This window comes from Embiotoca jacksoni, unplaced genomic scaffold (genome assembly GCF_022577435.1).
Source record: "Embiotoca jacksoni isolate LCO1_2020_lvr unplaced genomic scaffold, fEmbJac1.0.p SCAF_8, whole genome shotgun sequence".
Taxonomy (NCBI): Eukaryota; Metazoa; Chordata; class Actinopteri; family Embiotocidae; genus Embiotoca; species Embiotoca jacksoni.
This window is the reverse complement of record NW_027185436.1, coordinates 1,794,672-1,810,083: the sequence shown is the minus strand read 5'-3', so window position 1 is coordinate 1,810,083 and position 15,412 is coordinate 1,794,672. Positions and strand designations below refer to the sequence as shown.

The 15,412-nt window shown below is 40.2% G+C and overlaps 2 protein-coding genes across 2 annotated transcripts; both read right to left on the bottom strand.

The window, feature by feature from the left end:
- Positions 1-2,559: 2,559 nt before the first annotated feature.
- On the bottom strand, positions 2,560-4,470 carry LOC138191940 (retinol dehydrogenase 14-like). The gene is made up of 3 exons (XM_069139039.1): positions 4,231-4,470; positions 3,793-4,095; positions 2,560-2,983 (listed from the first exon to the last, which is right to left on the bottom strand). The coding sequence occupies exons 1-3, from the start codon at positions 4,427-4,429 to the stop codon at positions 2,724-2,726; spliced, it is 762 nt and encodes a 253-aa protein (XP_068995140.1). The 5' UTR covers positions 4,430-4,470; the 3' UTR covers positions 2,560-2,723.
- Positions 4,471-6,245: 1,775 nt separating this feature from the next.
- Positions 6,246-7,762, bottom strand: LOC138191939 (nuclear factor 7, brain-like). The gene has a single exon (XM_069139038.1). It carries the CDS (start codon positions 7,760-7,762, stop codon positions 6,335-6,337), a length of 1,428 nt encoding a protein of 475 aa, XP_068995139.1. The 3' UTR covers positions 6,246-6,334.
- Positions 7,763-15,412: the final 7,650 nt, after the last annotated feature.

Here is a 15,412-nt window from a genome sequence, read left to right as displayed (position 1 = left end):
CCAGGTCAGCTGTGAGGTTCTGTGACCGTCTGGGTCAGGACCATGGTTGGACTCTGCTTCGGTGATACTGTGTGATGTGTTGAATGTGTTTATGAGCGACTCGCTGTACGGACCGTGTGAGTTAGTCTGTTAGCAGCTGATGTGGAGGTGTTAGTGTCAGCTTAGCAATGAGCCCTTCTGAAGAAGCCCACGTTGTTCATGTTGTACTTTGACTGTATTACTGTTCATGATCGTTAAATAATTGATGTGGTGTTATACTGACAGAACATTGTTCATATAGAGACTAAAGAGGGTTTACTCAGAATAACAGGAAAGATGATGGAACAGTTAACTTTTGTGGATTTCTGGTTTTTGTATATGTTAAGAAAGTCAGATGAGATTCTCTGTTAGACTTGAGCAGAAAAACGCTGCGTATCGATGATTGTTTTACACTTTTCAGAAACAACTTCAATAAATGTGGAGAACCAGATTGGATCTTTCTGAGCTTCAACAAGATGCGCAGCTATTTTTTATTTCGACCTCCTGTTCTGACAAAACATTCAAATAACACAAGACACTCATACAAACATGAACAAACAAGGCTTTAGAAACTGTACAGGTTTGTAGTGGTTGAATGTTCCTGTAAATCATGTCATCATACAGTCTTATGACATCTAACAGAGAAACAGGGTTCAACATTACAGGCTTTGATTTCCCTCATGTTGCTGTTGTTAGGATTCCTGTCTGATCCTGTGTGTTTTCCTCTGTTTTACCCCCCATCACCTCTCCTCCTGTGTCCTGTCATTCCTGTCTTTGTTTTGGTCTCTCCTGCAGTACCCTCCTCTGAGGTCCATCATCTGCCACACCCAGCTCCGTAGATCCAGCTGGATGCATTCCACCAATCACCTCCAGCTGGATTAAATACCCCGGTCTCCCGTCAACTCAGTCAGTCCGTTCGTTTACCTACCTGACATCCCGTAAGTCTGTCCGTCTCCTTGTCTGAGATTTCGGTTCTGACTCCTGTTTCCTGTTTCCTGCCGTCCAGTGTCGAGTCTCGGGTGTCACCTGTACGAAGAAGCCTTCCAGTTTGTTCCTCGGAGATCGGTTCACTCGAATCACTTTATCTTTGAGTCCAAGTGAACGTGTGCCAATTTGGAAGAAATTCCCTGAAAGTACTCCTGAGATAACATGTTCGTAAGCATGAACAGAACTGAGGTCAGAGTGACCTTGACCTTTCACCTCTGACCACTTACTATATTGCACAAAGGCAACTAACTAGCAGCATTTTCTTTGTATGACATTAAACAGGACACTTGTTATTTATGTTTTCCTTTTTATTTGGCTTCTCATCTTCTACTGAATGCTGGTATACTCCACCTTTCTCTATTTTCTCAGCTTTTTAACTGCATATAACTATTTTTGTGTCGACAAGATGTAATGAAGAGGATTATAATGAGAAGGATTATTATATGACTGACTGTGGCACTGAGGATGACCATGAGGAAGTCGATGATGATGATGATGATGATGATGATGATGATGATTTTGCATGTTTTTCTATGGGGCTGTATGTTGTGACGGCTGCTCCACTGAGCCTGCATGTCACTTTGAGGAACAGCACTGGAGTCCAACAGGCTGATTAGAGGCAGTTCAGAGAGTGAATGATCTCCAGCAGGGGGCGCTGTCACACAAAGTAAAACACAGATGGACGGCAGACTGATGCTTCTAATGGAGCTGCACAATAAGTTGACTTTAGTGTCGGATCAAACAGACGATCCAGTCAGAGACAACAGCAGTTTATCACTGTAGAACAAGAACCAGCTTCCAGTCACATTATTGATCAGGGCGGAACAATTATCACTAAAATGGCACCAATGTGTCTGATAAATCATGACTGGAGGATTTATAGAAGCTGAAATCACGAATGAAAGTAAAGTACTGTGCAGCCCTACATATAAACTACTTGATCTGTCCTCCTCTTTTTGTTTCCAGCTTGTTCCCAGAATTTCTTTAGGCAGCTTGAACAGAAGTTGTGGCTGCAGCTCAGAGACACAGGATCTCTGAAAGTCTCTGAACACACATGGCAGCTCAGGAAACTTTCAACCAGAGATTTTCTCCGCCATTTCCTGTGATATTTTAATTATCTTTTGCCGGCAAGACTCACTAAATACCTGTTGCTTAAGAATCCAGATTAAATTCCGTCAAAGTTTGTTTTTTAGTTTAAGATCCTCGGTCCTGTGATGGCGTATCGGCGCCGTCCAGCGTTGTAAAGAATACATGTTCATTTTCACTTTTATTTGAAGTGGAGAAGCCAGTTGGCATTTAATTGTTCGACCAGCAGAGGGTACAATTTGACTAATTAACCATTTTAAACAACATAAATTTTGTCTCGTGAGGCTGAAATCACCATGTCAGTGTACTTTGTGTTATACAACCCTGAGTTTTGATTAAATTACATTATATTTACCCTGTAAAGCAAAAAAAAAAAAGAAACACCCACAATAAAATACGTTTTTATTCATCGTTGAAAAATGATAATACACAAGTTGTGTTGATGAAAAAGCGTTTTCTGTTAAATACTCAAGTTACAATATATTTAAATCTGCATTTTACACATCAAAAATGTTCAAGAATGACACAATATCACAAAAATAAACATAAATATATATACATTAAAAGATCGGGTGTGGAGGAGAGGGTTGTAAATGACCAGAAACAAGAACCGTTTTTCTGGGCTTCCACCGTTAAGCCAGTTTCACGAGTCTCTCACTGGCCTCCCACAGTTTCTTTGCCACACCAGCGTCTCTTGCAAACGGACGCAGCGTGGCAGATCGGCAGTCGACGAAGTAACCGCCGCTGTGTTTGGCAGCTTCATCCGACACGGCGCAGTAGACGACAGACTGAGCTCCAATCTCACACGGCACGAAAAACATCCACATGATCACCTGCACCAGCATCCGGAACAGGACCGAGTAGTGGCACGTCCAACCGCTTTGGACAAAACCTGGAGGAACACATGAAGCAGAGACACCAGACTGTCAAAATACATGTACTGTATGCTAGTGGTGATTCAAATCTCTGATATAAATATGGTTCATTTTATGTTGTTGTGCTATTTACTGTATTTTAGGACATTCAGCTGACTAATTCAGTGAAATAAAAAGCCAGTAAATCCAATATTACAATATTACAATATTAGAACAGATTGGTTTCATGTATTTCATTGTATCTGTTGTTATATAGCCCAACCCTAATATTTGTTATTAGAAATAAAAATAAACTTTATTGATACAGCTGTTAAAAAAAACTTCTTTTGAAACAAGAAGCAGGGCTGCTCACGGTTTTTTATCATCAATTATTTTCTGATTATTTTCTTCATACTTGAAAATGATAAATTATAGTTTACCAAACAGAAAGGTTTAATCTTTGAATGTCTTGCTTTGCTTGACCAGAAGCCCGAGACCCTAAATATTATATTTACAATAATGTAAAACAGAGAAAAGCAGCAAATCTTCACACCGGAGAAGCTGGAACAGGAAAGTGACCCAAACTAAACTAATTATATCAGAGTCTAACAACAAAGTCATGTAACAATCATCTGAGAATTTAGTATCACCTTTTGTGACAGTAAATGCATTTTTTTTTTATATTTGGACATCAACATTGCAATTCAACGTGAAAATTGAAATAAATCTAGTTCAATAAACACAAACACACACACACACATACACTCATGTTATCATGAATTGCCCTTCAATAATATGGTATCTCAACTTAAGTTTTCACATTCATGTGGGAAACAGCAGCTTTTACCACGGTGCACAGCATAAGAGGTCACTCCTTTCCCTTCGGTGATGCGGGCCAGTTCCTGACTGAAGTAGATGTTGGCCAGCTTGCTGCGGCAGTAGGTGAAGAAAGGCAGCAGGTTGTAGTTGAGGTCCTGGAAGTCCAGTTTCTGGTATTTGTAGCTGGAGCACGTGAGGGTCACCACCCGGCTGGGGGCGCATTCCCTCAGGCGAGGCAGGAGCAGATTGGTTAGAAGGAAGTGACCCAGGTGGTTGACGCCAAAACACATGCTGAAGCCGTCGTCCGTCCAGTCCAGGACGCCGGGCATGCCTGAGGCAGGACAGACGGAAAGAAAGATGGAAAAAGAGTCCAAACATATCTTCTGTGAAGTGTCAGCTGATTAGAAGAAACTAAGTTCCTCGTCTGCATCGAGAGACCTACTGTAAATGTGTTTGACACCCTCACCTGCATTATTGATCAGGACGTCAAGCCTCTTCTCTATCTGGAGGAAGTTCTTGGAGAATTCCCTCACGGAGCGCAGGTTGGCCAGATCCAGCACCATGTGGGCGACGTTAAGACTGTGACTCTTGAACTTGATCTCCCTCACAGCCTTCTCAGCCTTGTCCAGGTCTCTGCAAGCGATGATGACACGGGCGCCTCTCATTGCCAAGGCAACAGCTGTCTCCTTGCCGATGCCAGAATTCCCACCTGGTAAAAAAAAACAGTAGACAATAATAGTAGACGAGTGCATTTAATGCTTATGTAAGTCTCATGACTTAAGAAGGACCGAAATATTACTGTTTGAAATCAGCAGTCATGGATTTTCCACATGATGCTATTCATGAAATAATGCAGGTTTGATTTGATGTTTTTTGTCACATTATGTGTCATTGCTAAGATATTAGGCTGCAGCTATATGTTATCTTCATTTCAAAGTAGGCTACTTTTTATTTAATATATTTTCCATGAACATGGGGAGGACCCAAATACACCTGCATTGTTCTGTTTAATTCACTCCTGGAGCTAGATGTTATATTTATTTCAAAGTTATTTTATTTATTTTCCACAAAAATGGGGACTCAGGGCCTGCATAGCTCTGTGTTTAATTGACCTCAATGTAGGACTACACATGCCAGTGTATTTTTTTCTCCTCTTCATAAGAGTTTGATATTGTTGTAACAGTTAAAATAGCAATAAAATGTCAAGAATTGTCTTTATTATTGTTCTATAATTTCATAAATGCAACTATAGTTTTTGTGTATGTATAGTATATAACTATACATACACAAAAAAAAAAATATATATATATATATACACTATGTATTTAACTCTCTCTCTATATATATATATATTAAAATATAAAATATATATTAAAATGTGCTAAGGTGTTATCAAAAAAATGACAGTTTCAATAGAAACTTCAAGGTCTCTGTGTTTAAAGACGTAAAACTGCAGCGTGGTTTTGATCTTTTTTATTGACAGAAATAAACCAGAACATAGATGAACTCACATTTCTGACAGTTTGATCATATTTACTCATCAGGTAAAGAACTGAAGTTCTGAATGCAGCTTCAAGGAAATCCACAGTTAACAAGAGGAAATCCTGAATGTGATGATGTTTCACATCTGACATATGAAGTGAGAGTTTCCATAAACACACCAGAACAAACAGCAGCTGAATGTTCAGGAACTATGAAATAAAGTATTCACTGCAGCCACTAAAATACACTCAATACAAAGACTGAAGGAAAAGTTCATCATTCATCAAGAACATTTGCTCCAATGTGAACCTTCGCTGTCTTTATCTGACATGTTGATTATTTTATGGGAATTTATGGACTAAAAGGATCAACAGGTTTATTAGAAATAGTCTTTAGTTGCAGCTTTAATCAAAACAATCTGCAGTTTTCTTATAAATTCTCAGTTTGTTCTGAAGCTTGAACAGGAATATAATTTGTGTTGAACATTATCAAACAGTTTCCACAAACTTTTCAAACAGTCAAGAAACAAACATAAAGAAGGAGATTTAGTTTGTCTGAATGAAAATGAATGAATGTATAAAATATATCAGACAGTCAACAGTAATCTGCACTGATGCACATTTTAAACACATAACAGGTGAGTTATTACATGAACGTCCACTGTTTGGTCCGTTCTGCACATTAAACATGAGCTTTTATTAAAACAAGTAAAGTAATGAACTGATTTATTCTAATTTGGAAAAAATAAACTTTCAAAAGTAAATGTTAAATGTCAAAAACAAAACCAGGTAAGATGAAACTTTTCTGTGCTCATATTGTTTAACATTAAAACCTTGTTAGAAACCATTTTGTTCAAACTTGATCTTCATTCTTGGAGAATTAAAGAACCACATTTATGTTTTAACATCGTATTCAGTGATATTTCATGTTTTGTAGAACATAAAACAACAAAGGAATGTAATTAAAGTCATATTTCTTCTTTAACAAGGATTTCTACATTTTCTCACGTAAAAAAGAACAAACTAGAAAAGTTTAAGATTCAAAGATAACTTCCCCCCAAACAAATCATCACCACACAAACAACTAAATCACTTCCCTGAATCACTCTGACAGACTGTGATATCAGAAGTTTTGGCATCACCAACTTTTCCAATATAGAATAATGGGAAGAGTTTCTCAGTGAAAGTGTCTCTGTGAGTGCAGATGTGAGTCATGTCTTCAGGGTTGTAGAAGGACACCTCCCCCCTGTCATAGTCCAGCTGGACTCTGATCCTCTGGAGACTCTTCTTCACTCTGACAGTCTCACCAACAACATCAAGGTATTTTCCACTGCGATGAAATAAACACCGGACTCCATATTCTGGTGAATAACAACACGCTCCCTTCCTGTCAACTGACTCTTTAACTAAACCTATAGTCCAGTCAGGATGGTCTCCCACCTCCACCTCCCAGCTGTGTTTCCCTGAGCTGAAACCCTCAGAGCCCAGAACAGAGGCATATTTAGTATTTCTCTCTGGATTGTCAGGAAGCTGCTGGTTTGTGTCTCCACGTCTCACACTGGTCAGATCATCAGACAGATGGAGCCATCGGCTTGCAGTGTTTGGGTCCAGAATGACAGGACTGAAGTGGACCTTCTCCTTCATCTTCTCCCAGACTCTGAAGGACAGGTTGCCCAGGTGTTTGGCCACATCTATCAGCGCTCCTGAGACCAGCTGTGGATCTGACAGTGAGCTCTGGGCTCTGGCTCTGGTCTGAGTGGCTTTATAACTGCTGAGGAACGGCACGTTGTGTTTCTGCAGGTCTTCTTCAACAGCACAGATACTGTCTGACAGAGAGGAGATCTGCTCCTGAATCCTCTTCATCTCTCTGCTGATAGTCTTCCCCTTCTGCTCCTCTTCCTCCCTCAGAGCTGCCAGTCTGGACTCCTCTTCCTCTTTCAGGAACTGGTGGATCTTGTTGAACTCTGCTCTGATCTGCCTCTCTGTGGACAACAGCTGCTTCTTGGAGTGTTCACTCATTTCATTGTATGTTTCCTCCACTTGTTTGTATTTGTCCTTCTTGTCCTGCAGAGACTTTAAGTCAGATTTCAGCTGCTCCTTCAGATCACTGACTGCTTGTTCTACAGGAACCACTTTGTGAGTCTGGTGGAGAGAAAACTCACAGACAGTACACACAGCTCTCTGCTCGTCCTCACAGAACAATTTGGGTTCTTCTTGGTGTTTTCTGCACATCACCTCCATCTTCTTCTGTTCGTTTTCTGTCTCAGATGATCCAGATTTCTGTCTCCCAGCAAACGAGTCAGCCAGTTCCTTCAGTGTAAAATTCACTGGAGGATGTTCTTTAGAAGATTTTCTTTTACAAATTGGACAGTTTTTGTTTCCAGCTTGTTCCCAGAATTTCTTTAGGCAGCTTGAACAGAAGTTGTGGCTGCAGCTCAGAGACACAGGATCTCTGAAAGTCTCTGAACACACATGGCAGCTCAGGAAACTTTCAACAAGAGCAGTTTTCTCAGCCATTTGTAATTGAAGTCTTTTAAAAGCAGGACTCACCAAGTTACAGTTTCTTCAACTTTCCACTTAAATTCCTCCAAATAAATGTTGTTCAGCAGAGATCTCACACCCGGTAATGGCGTCTCGGCTCTCTTCAACAATGTCAAAGTCTACTTTCATGTTATCACCTCGTCACGTGTTAAACTATTACCTGTCAGAAAAGCTGCAATGTAAAGTGTCTCCAGCAGATGGTGTCAGGACGTCTTCCAAAGGGACATGTTGGACTTTTCTTTGAGTACAGAACAACTTCCTTGTTGTAAAGTTGGCAAACAGAATGAAATGCTCACATCTTAATATATTCATGTATTTTCTTTATTTTTAACGTAATAAAACATTAAATTGTTACAGTTCTTAAAATCACTTCCAACTCTAACAAAGTGGAGGTTTGTTCTTTAGTCCTCCAGTGAACAGTGAACATTTCAACACGCTGCTCAAAGCTCACAGGGAACCAGTTTTACTACATTTGATCTTCAGCAGCAGTAACAGGAAACATGTTGTGCTGACATGTCAGCATGAACGTGTTCATTTACACTTTGATTAAATGTTGGGATTCACTCAAACTTCAGCTACATGTGGCACAATAAGTGGTGCACAGCTTATTGAATAAGTCATGTTTTGATCAAATGTAAGTACAGAAGGAGTTTTATATGTTCTGAATGTGTTCTTTGTGTTTTTAGGAGAAGGAAGATCTGTTTTAGTAAAAGTCAAATGTAGGTCCAGTGTTATTCATCCCAGTATTAAGCAGCAGTGTCAGTAACCAGCCAGCAGGTGTCAGTGTCGTTGTGTGAGCAGCGTATACTAACCACGGTATTAAAATCACCTATGCAGAGGCAGTGAAGAGGGTCAGGCAGAGTGGAGGAACTGATGGAAGAAGTAAAGCAGCTTCATGCTCTGACTAACACAACCGGAAATACAACACCAAGTTCACATATGATCAAGGAGAGCACGAGCTTTCGGAGCTGCCTCGAGCCGACGGACAACACGAGCTTCTCCAGTTCGCCGCTGCAGCTTAACTTCGCTGAACTCACCAAGACGCTGACAAACGAGGTGAACTCCTGGTACACAGGTGTTTGGACAACTCCCGTCTCTTCACAGAAACTCTCTCCAAAAGTCGACTTCTTGTTCACACAGTTTTTACTATCCTGTGTTTAGATGAAGTATTTCTCCGTTTCGAGCCGCTCGTCTGTTCAGGCCGTCTTCACTTCTCTGCGCTCAGTCTGCTACCTGGAGGGGCGGGACTTAACCTCTTCCTCCAATCAGAAACCTTAATTGCCTGATATAGCCAATGAGAACTACGTCTGAGCGAAGTGGCTATGATTGACACCGTGTTTAGCAAATAGACAACAACAAAGGAAACATACAATAACCCGCGCAGTTTTACTACTTGGGTTACAAATAGATGAGCACACATTGAAGGGAAAGGTGGCAACGAGGTGTTGGTATGTGGAGATTTGAATGAACATAGCATGTTATGGAGTGGAGTAAGAACAGATGCAAACGGTGACGTAATAGAAGAGTTACTAGAAGAAGATAATTTGGTTTGTTTAAATGATGGTAGAGGGACTAGATTAGATGTGAACACGGGGAACACGTCTTAACACTGTTTAACTATAGTATCTAGAAATTTAGCAGCGATATGTGAGTGGGGTGTAGAAGATGAAACTTCAGTGGGTAGTGACCATTTTCCAACATGCTGTAAAGTATCATTACAAAGCAGTCAGGAACCATGAGATCTAGCGGAGAAGTGGATATTTAGTAGGACAAAGTGGGACATTTTTAAATGTATATGTGAGAGAGAAATAGATAAAATAGACTTAAATGAAGATATTGAGAAGATTGATACAGAATTGACATTTACAGTCCTGGAAGCTGCAGATCAAACAATTGCTAAAGGAAAAGGACGGATGAAAAGAAAGGCTGCCCCCTGGTGGACAGATGAGTGTTAGAGAGCAGCGAAAGAAAGAAACAAAGGTCTTAGGTTGTTCAGAAAATCACATCATTTCCAGAATATAAACATTTAAAATCCTTCAGAAAGCAAAAAGGGAAAGCTGGCAGAACTTTTGAAGCAGAATTGGGAGATCAACACCTGCGGGACAGATTTGGGGGATGATGAGAAGCATGAGAGGAGTTAGAAGAGGACGGCAGCATCCAGTGTTGAAGAAGGGGAGGAAACAGCAGCGTCGGATGGGGAGAGGGCAGAGATGATGGCAAAATACAAACAGAAATCCACAGCTCTGTCAACCTGACAGTAGAAGGTAAGAGAGGAAGGGAAAGGACACGATCAGCTCATCCTGGTATTCATGAAAGAAGAGACAATACTAACAGTCCACTTGATGCCACGTTTACTTTAGAAGAGTTGAAAAGAGCGATAGAAAGAGGACGACTTACATCACCAGGGAAGGATGACGTGTTACATAATAATAAAGCATTTAGGTCGTTTAGTAATGATGAAATTGTTCTGTTTTCATCATCAGGTTTGGGAAGTGGGGAGACGACCTAGTTCTTGGAAAGAAGCTTTGATTATTCCAATCAGGAAACCAGGCAAGGACTCATCAAACCCAATGAATTATAGACCAACTAACATCTCATGTAGGTCAGATTATGGAAAGAATGATTAAGACAGATTAACATTTTATTTGTAAACCAGGGGAATGATAACAACTCATCAAAGTGGATTTCAGAAAGGTAGAGGAACTATGGACCCAGTTATTTGTTTAGAAACAGAAATGACAAAAGCTCAAGTGAATAAGGAGTCAGTGATGGCTGTGTTTTTTAAAAGGCAGATGATATGGTTTGGAAGGAGGGATTGTTGATGAAATTAAATATGATAGGAATAGGTGGCAGAGCATATCATTGGATTAAAGACTTTTTATTGAACAGATTTGTGTGTCGTGTGGTTCGATGATAAATTAACATTGAATGATCATATTCAGAGGATAGTTATCAAATGTAAACAGATTTTAAATGTAATGAGGTGTCCAACAGGGTCAGAATGACGAGCCAGCACATCTGATGTTAAAAATATGAATGTCGCTCTGATGAGATCAGTCCTTCATGATGGTCGTGTTGTATTCGGATCAGCTGGAAAAACTTCATTAAAGGAGCTGGAGGTGGTGAATCCGAAGCTCTGAGACTCTGTTGTGGTGCTTTTAAAACAAGTCCTGTGTCTGCTCTTCAGGTGGAGGAGGGTGAGACGCCGCTGCATGTGAGACGCAAGCTCTTAACTATGAACTACTGGGACAATCTTCAAGGACGTTGTGGAGATAATCATCCAACCACAAAGCTGCTTCTCCCATGTTGGGAGAGAGAAAGGACCAAACAGGATTATCCAGACATGTCATTAAATCAGATAACATTCACCCCTGATGTACCGTTATCAGCAACACCACCTCGTCTGGTTCCCTCAGTGTCAGTTCATAATTACTTTTTGGGAAAAGTACTGTAAGATCTTGGTGATATTGCAGGAGTGGTGGAGGACAGACTACAGACCACATATCAATCATTTACCCCGAAACACACGGACGGATCTAAAGATCCTAATACAGGTAGAACTGGTTTTGCGGTCAACATATGCAGTCAAAAGGAAAACATCAGACAATATCTGTTTATACAGTAGAGACGTTGGTCATCTTAACAGCACTGCAGTGGGTGGAGGAGCTTCAGATCAGAAAGGTCATCATCTGTTCAGATTCCAGTTCAGCACTATTGTCATTACAATCATTCACATCTCATAGCAGGCAGGATTTAATCAATGAAATACATGAAACACTGTTCAGACTTCAAAATATGTGTCTTCATGTATCATTCATGTGGCTGCCGGCACACGGAGGGATAAAAGGAAACGGAAGAGCAGATCAATTAGCAGAACAAGCTTTGCAGAGTCAGCACAGTTCAGCCATTTTATTCAGCAAAGCAGAAGCTAAATTAATAATCAAAAGAAACTTTGTGAAGGAACGGCAGCACAGTTGGGACTCAGGAGACACAGGAAGACACGTTTATGCTCTTCAGAGAGACGTTGGCAAATGGAGGACATCCAGAAGAAGCACCAAGGAAGAAAACGTATTAACCAGACTGAGGGTTGGACACACAAGGCTGAACAAAACAACACAACTAATAAATAAACACCCAACAGGACATGTGAGTTCTGCAAAATACCAGAATCTGAACATCTTATCATTTGTCATTGCCAGAAATTCACAGGACAGCGAGACATGTTGAAGAGGAAGCTGGGAGTTGAGGAACTTCATCTAAAAGACACGTTAACCTTATGGGCAGGAAGTGTGTTGCAATACTTGAAAGAAACAGGATTGAGTAAAAGAATTTAGTTCACTGAATTGGTGCAACCTTTGTTTTGTTTTTGTTGTTTTTTGTAAGGGGATAGATAACTCTGGTCCACACTCCCACACAGTGGAAGAAGAAGAAGAAGAATCCACTGAAAGATATTGTTTCATTTCCAGGTCAGCTGTGAGGTTCTGTGACCGTCTGGGTCAGGACCATGGTTGGACTCTGCTTCGGTGATACTGTGTGATGTGTTGAATGTGTTTATGAGCGACTCGCTGTACGGACCGTGTGAGTTAGTCTGTTAGCAGCTGATGTGGAGGTGTTAGTGTCAGCTTAGCAATGAGCCCTTCTGAAGAAGCCCACGTTGTTCATGTTGTACTTTGACTGTATTACTGTTCATGATCGTTAAATAATTGATGTGGTGTTATACTGACAGAACATTGTTCATATAGAGACTAAAGAGGGTTTACTCAGAATAACAGGAAAGATGATGGAACAGTTAACTTTTGTGGATTTCTGGTTTTTGTATATGTTAAGAAAGTCAGATGAGATTCTCTGTTAGACTTGAGCAGAAAAACGCTGCGTATCGATGATTGTTTTACACTTTTCAGAAACAACTTCAATAAATGTGGAGAACCAGATTGGATCTTTCTGAGCTTCAACAAGATGCGCAGCTATTTTTTATTTCGACCTCCTGTTCTGACAAAACATTCAAATAACACAAGACACTCATACAAACATGAACAAACAAGGCTTTAGAAACTGTACAGGTTTGTAATGGTTGAATGTTCCTGTAAATCATGTCATCATACAGTCTTATGACATCTAACAGAGAAACAGGGTTCAACATTACAGGCTTTGATTTCCCTCATGTTGCTGTTGTTAGGATTCCTGTTTGATCCTGTGTGTTTTCCTCTGTTTTACCCCCCATCACCTCTCCTCCTGTGTCCTGTCATTCCTGTCTTTGTTTTGGTCTCTCCTGCAGTACCCTCCTCTGAGGTCCATCATCTGCCACGCCCACCTCCGTAGATCCAGCTGGATGCATTCCACCAATCACCTCCAGCTGGATTAAATACCCCGGTCTCCCGTCAACTCAGTCAGTCCGTCCGTTTACCTACCTGACATCCCGTAAGTCTGTCCGTCTCCTTGTCTGAGATTCCGGTTCTGACTCCTGTTTCCTGTTTCCTGCCGTCCAGTGTCGAGTCTCGGGTGTCACCTGTACGAAGAAGCCTTCCAGTTCGTTCCTCGGAGATCAGCTGTCGAAGGTTCGGCCATCCTGTGTAGATTCCTGGGTGTCACACAGTCGATCCTGCCAATCAGCTGCTGGTGGAGAACCTCGGGATTCCCCAGCGAAGCTCCGCCCACCCGGGTAGGTCAGCCTGTCACTTGCTGAGTAGGTCCTCGGGATTTCCTCGGCTTGGAGTGGAATCGAGAATATCCGCATTTGGACTCAGACATTTTGTGTGCCTCCTGTTGGTTATCTATACCGAGGAGAAATAAAGGACTTGGTTCACCTAAGATTCTGCTGTTGTGTCTGCATTTGGGTTGTTTGAAGCACACCTCATAACAGCTGTAACTCCTCCAACATGGCAGCATCGTCTCTCATCACCACCAAGAAATGTTCTTTAAGTCTTTGTGTCTCTGTTTCATTATTTGTTCATGAAATGCAGGAAGTGTTCAGGCTGCAGTGAAAATGATCTGTTTAATAAATCTGTTCAGAGACATTCATCCATTGAAACATTTAAATCCTCCTGACTGAATCTTTTGTGTTTGTTTGGTTTTAATATAATTCTTGACGGTAAGAGACAGTCGTTCAGGTTGGAGGACTTGTTGAATGGTAATGTAGAAACTATGTTGTTTACTAGTGAGTCAAACATTGTTGATTATATGTTACAAGGCAACAAGTATTTTAATGTGAAGCAACAACTAATGTGATTCAACACAACAACTAACAGAGATTCAAAATAAACAGTAAATGATTTCATGTGATTGAAATCAAAGATTTACTGAAGATTTTACAGATTTAAAAACATGTTCAGATGTTTGGGTCATTAGTCATCACGTGACATCTGTCAAAAACAAATCGTAAAAAAAATACATTTTCCAGACGACATGATGATTTGAAGATTATAAAGTTGAACAAAAAATTAAACCCAAGAATGAAGAAAACTACAGAACCTGCTACACAACAACTTCATCAGATGTGACTGACTTTATTCTCTATGAAGTCCTACTAACATGTTGAATAAATAGAAAAGACTGATCCAGCTTCACATCTCTGTTTTCTCATATCTTTTATTTAACAATTAATCCTGAATACAGTTGGATTTGAAAGATTCCTTCAGAAAGAGGAGAAAATCTACCATGAACACTAAATACATCCAGATCACAGGATCACATTTAAAGTTGATGTTCAGGATGAAAACCTGTTCAGGATAAGAAAGGCTGCTGGACATCGGCCCCTTGAACAAAGTCCACTTCCTGGAGGCGGGGCTTAATGATCCTCCTCCATGGAGAACATGCAGGAGCTCTCCAGGCTGCACAGAGACCAGGATCCTCTGGACCGAGTCCAGTCCTGATCCGGTTTGTTGTGAGACACTAGCTCCTCACTTAAAGACCGACTCATTAAAAGAGGTTCTGCTTTAAAAAACACAAATCATCGAAAACAACGACAGCAACAAGTTTTTCTTCAATATCAGTAAAATAAATGAGAAGAGAAGAGAAGAAAGAACAGAAAAGATGACAAGAATTCAACATGTATTATTTTCAGTAATCATCTGTATGTTTTACAGCTGAGGTTTGATGATGATGAAAAGCAGAAAGTCAGCAGAAAGGACTCATGTCAGACAGATAATATTAAAAGTAAATCATTTTTAAACAGGTTTCTGATGAAGTGTCCCATCAAGAGACATGATTAATATTCAATAAGGAAACAGTGTTATACTTATATAAATACATATAAATAACTGTAAATACTTTTATCAACCTCTGCAGTGAACATTAATATTAAAAAGGTCAGAGAGTGGAAATAAAATATTCAGTGTTAACTAACCAGCCTGAACAGATCTCTGTCTCCATCTTGTGGTGATCACAGGAATTAAAATCCCTCCATTCAATCACATCCTGAGTGTAAACTGTACAGTCAGTGGAGTTGAAGACATTCTGCAGATGGAAGAATTATGTCCCTAAAAAATGGATCAAGTTGGAAACAAAATGAATTTAACACGGAAATAGTTTTTCTTTGTTGTCTTCTTTTGCCGTTTCCACACATTTGTTAAGATTTCTCACTTACATTACTGACCTTGTTCTGTATAAACTATAAAAATATCACATAAT

Bases quoted from the DNA above. Each gene is read 5' to 3' on its own strand.
- LOC138191940 (XM_069139039.1), bottom strand. From the start codon at position 4,429: ATGAGAGGCGCCCGTGTCATCATCGCTTGCAGAGACCTGGACAAGGCT. The intron at 4,096-4,230 runs GTGAGGGTGTCA...GTCCTGCCTCAG, and splicing joins CGTCCTGATCAATAATGCAG to GCATGCCCGGCGTCCTGGAC. The intron at 2,984-3,792 runs GTAAAAGCTGCT...GTGTTCCTCCAG, and splicing joins CTCTTATGCTGTGCACCGTG to GTTTTGTCCAAAGCGGTTGG.
- LOC138191939 (XM_069139038.1), bottom strand. From the start codon at position 7,762: ATGGCTGAGAAAACTGCTCTTGTTGAAAGTTTCCTGAGCTGCCATGTG.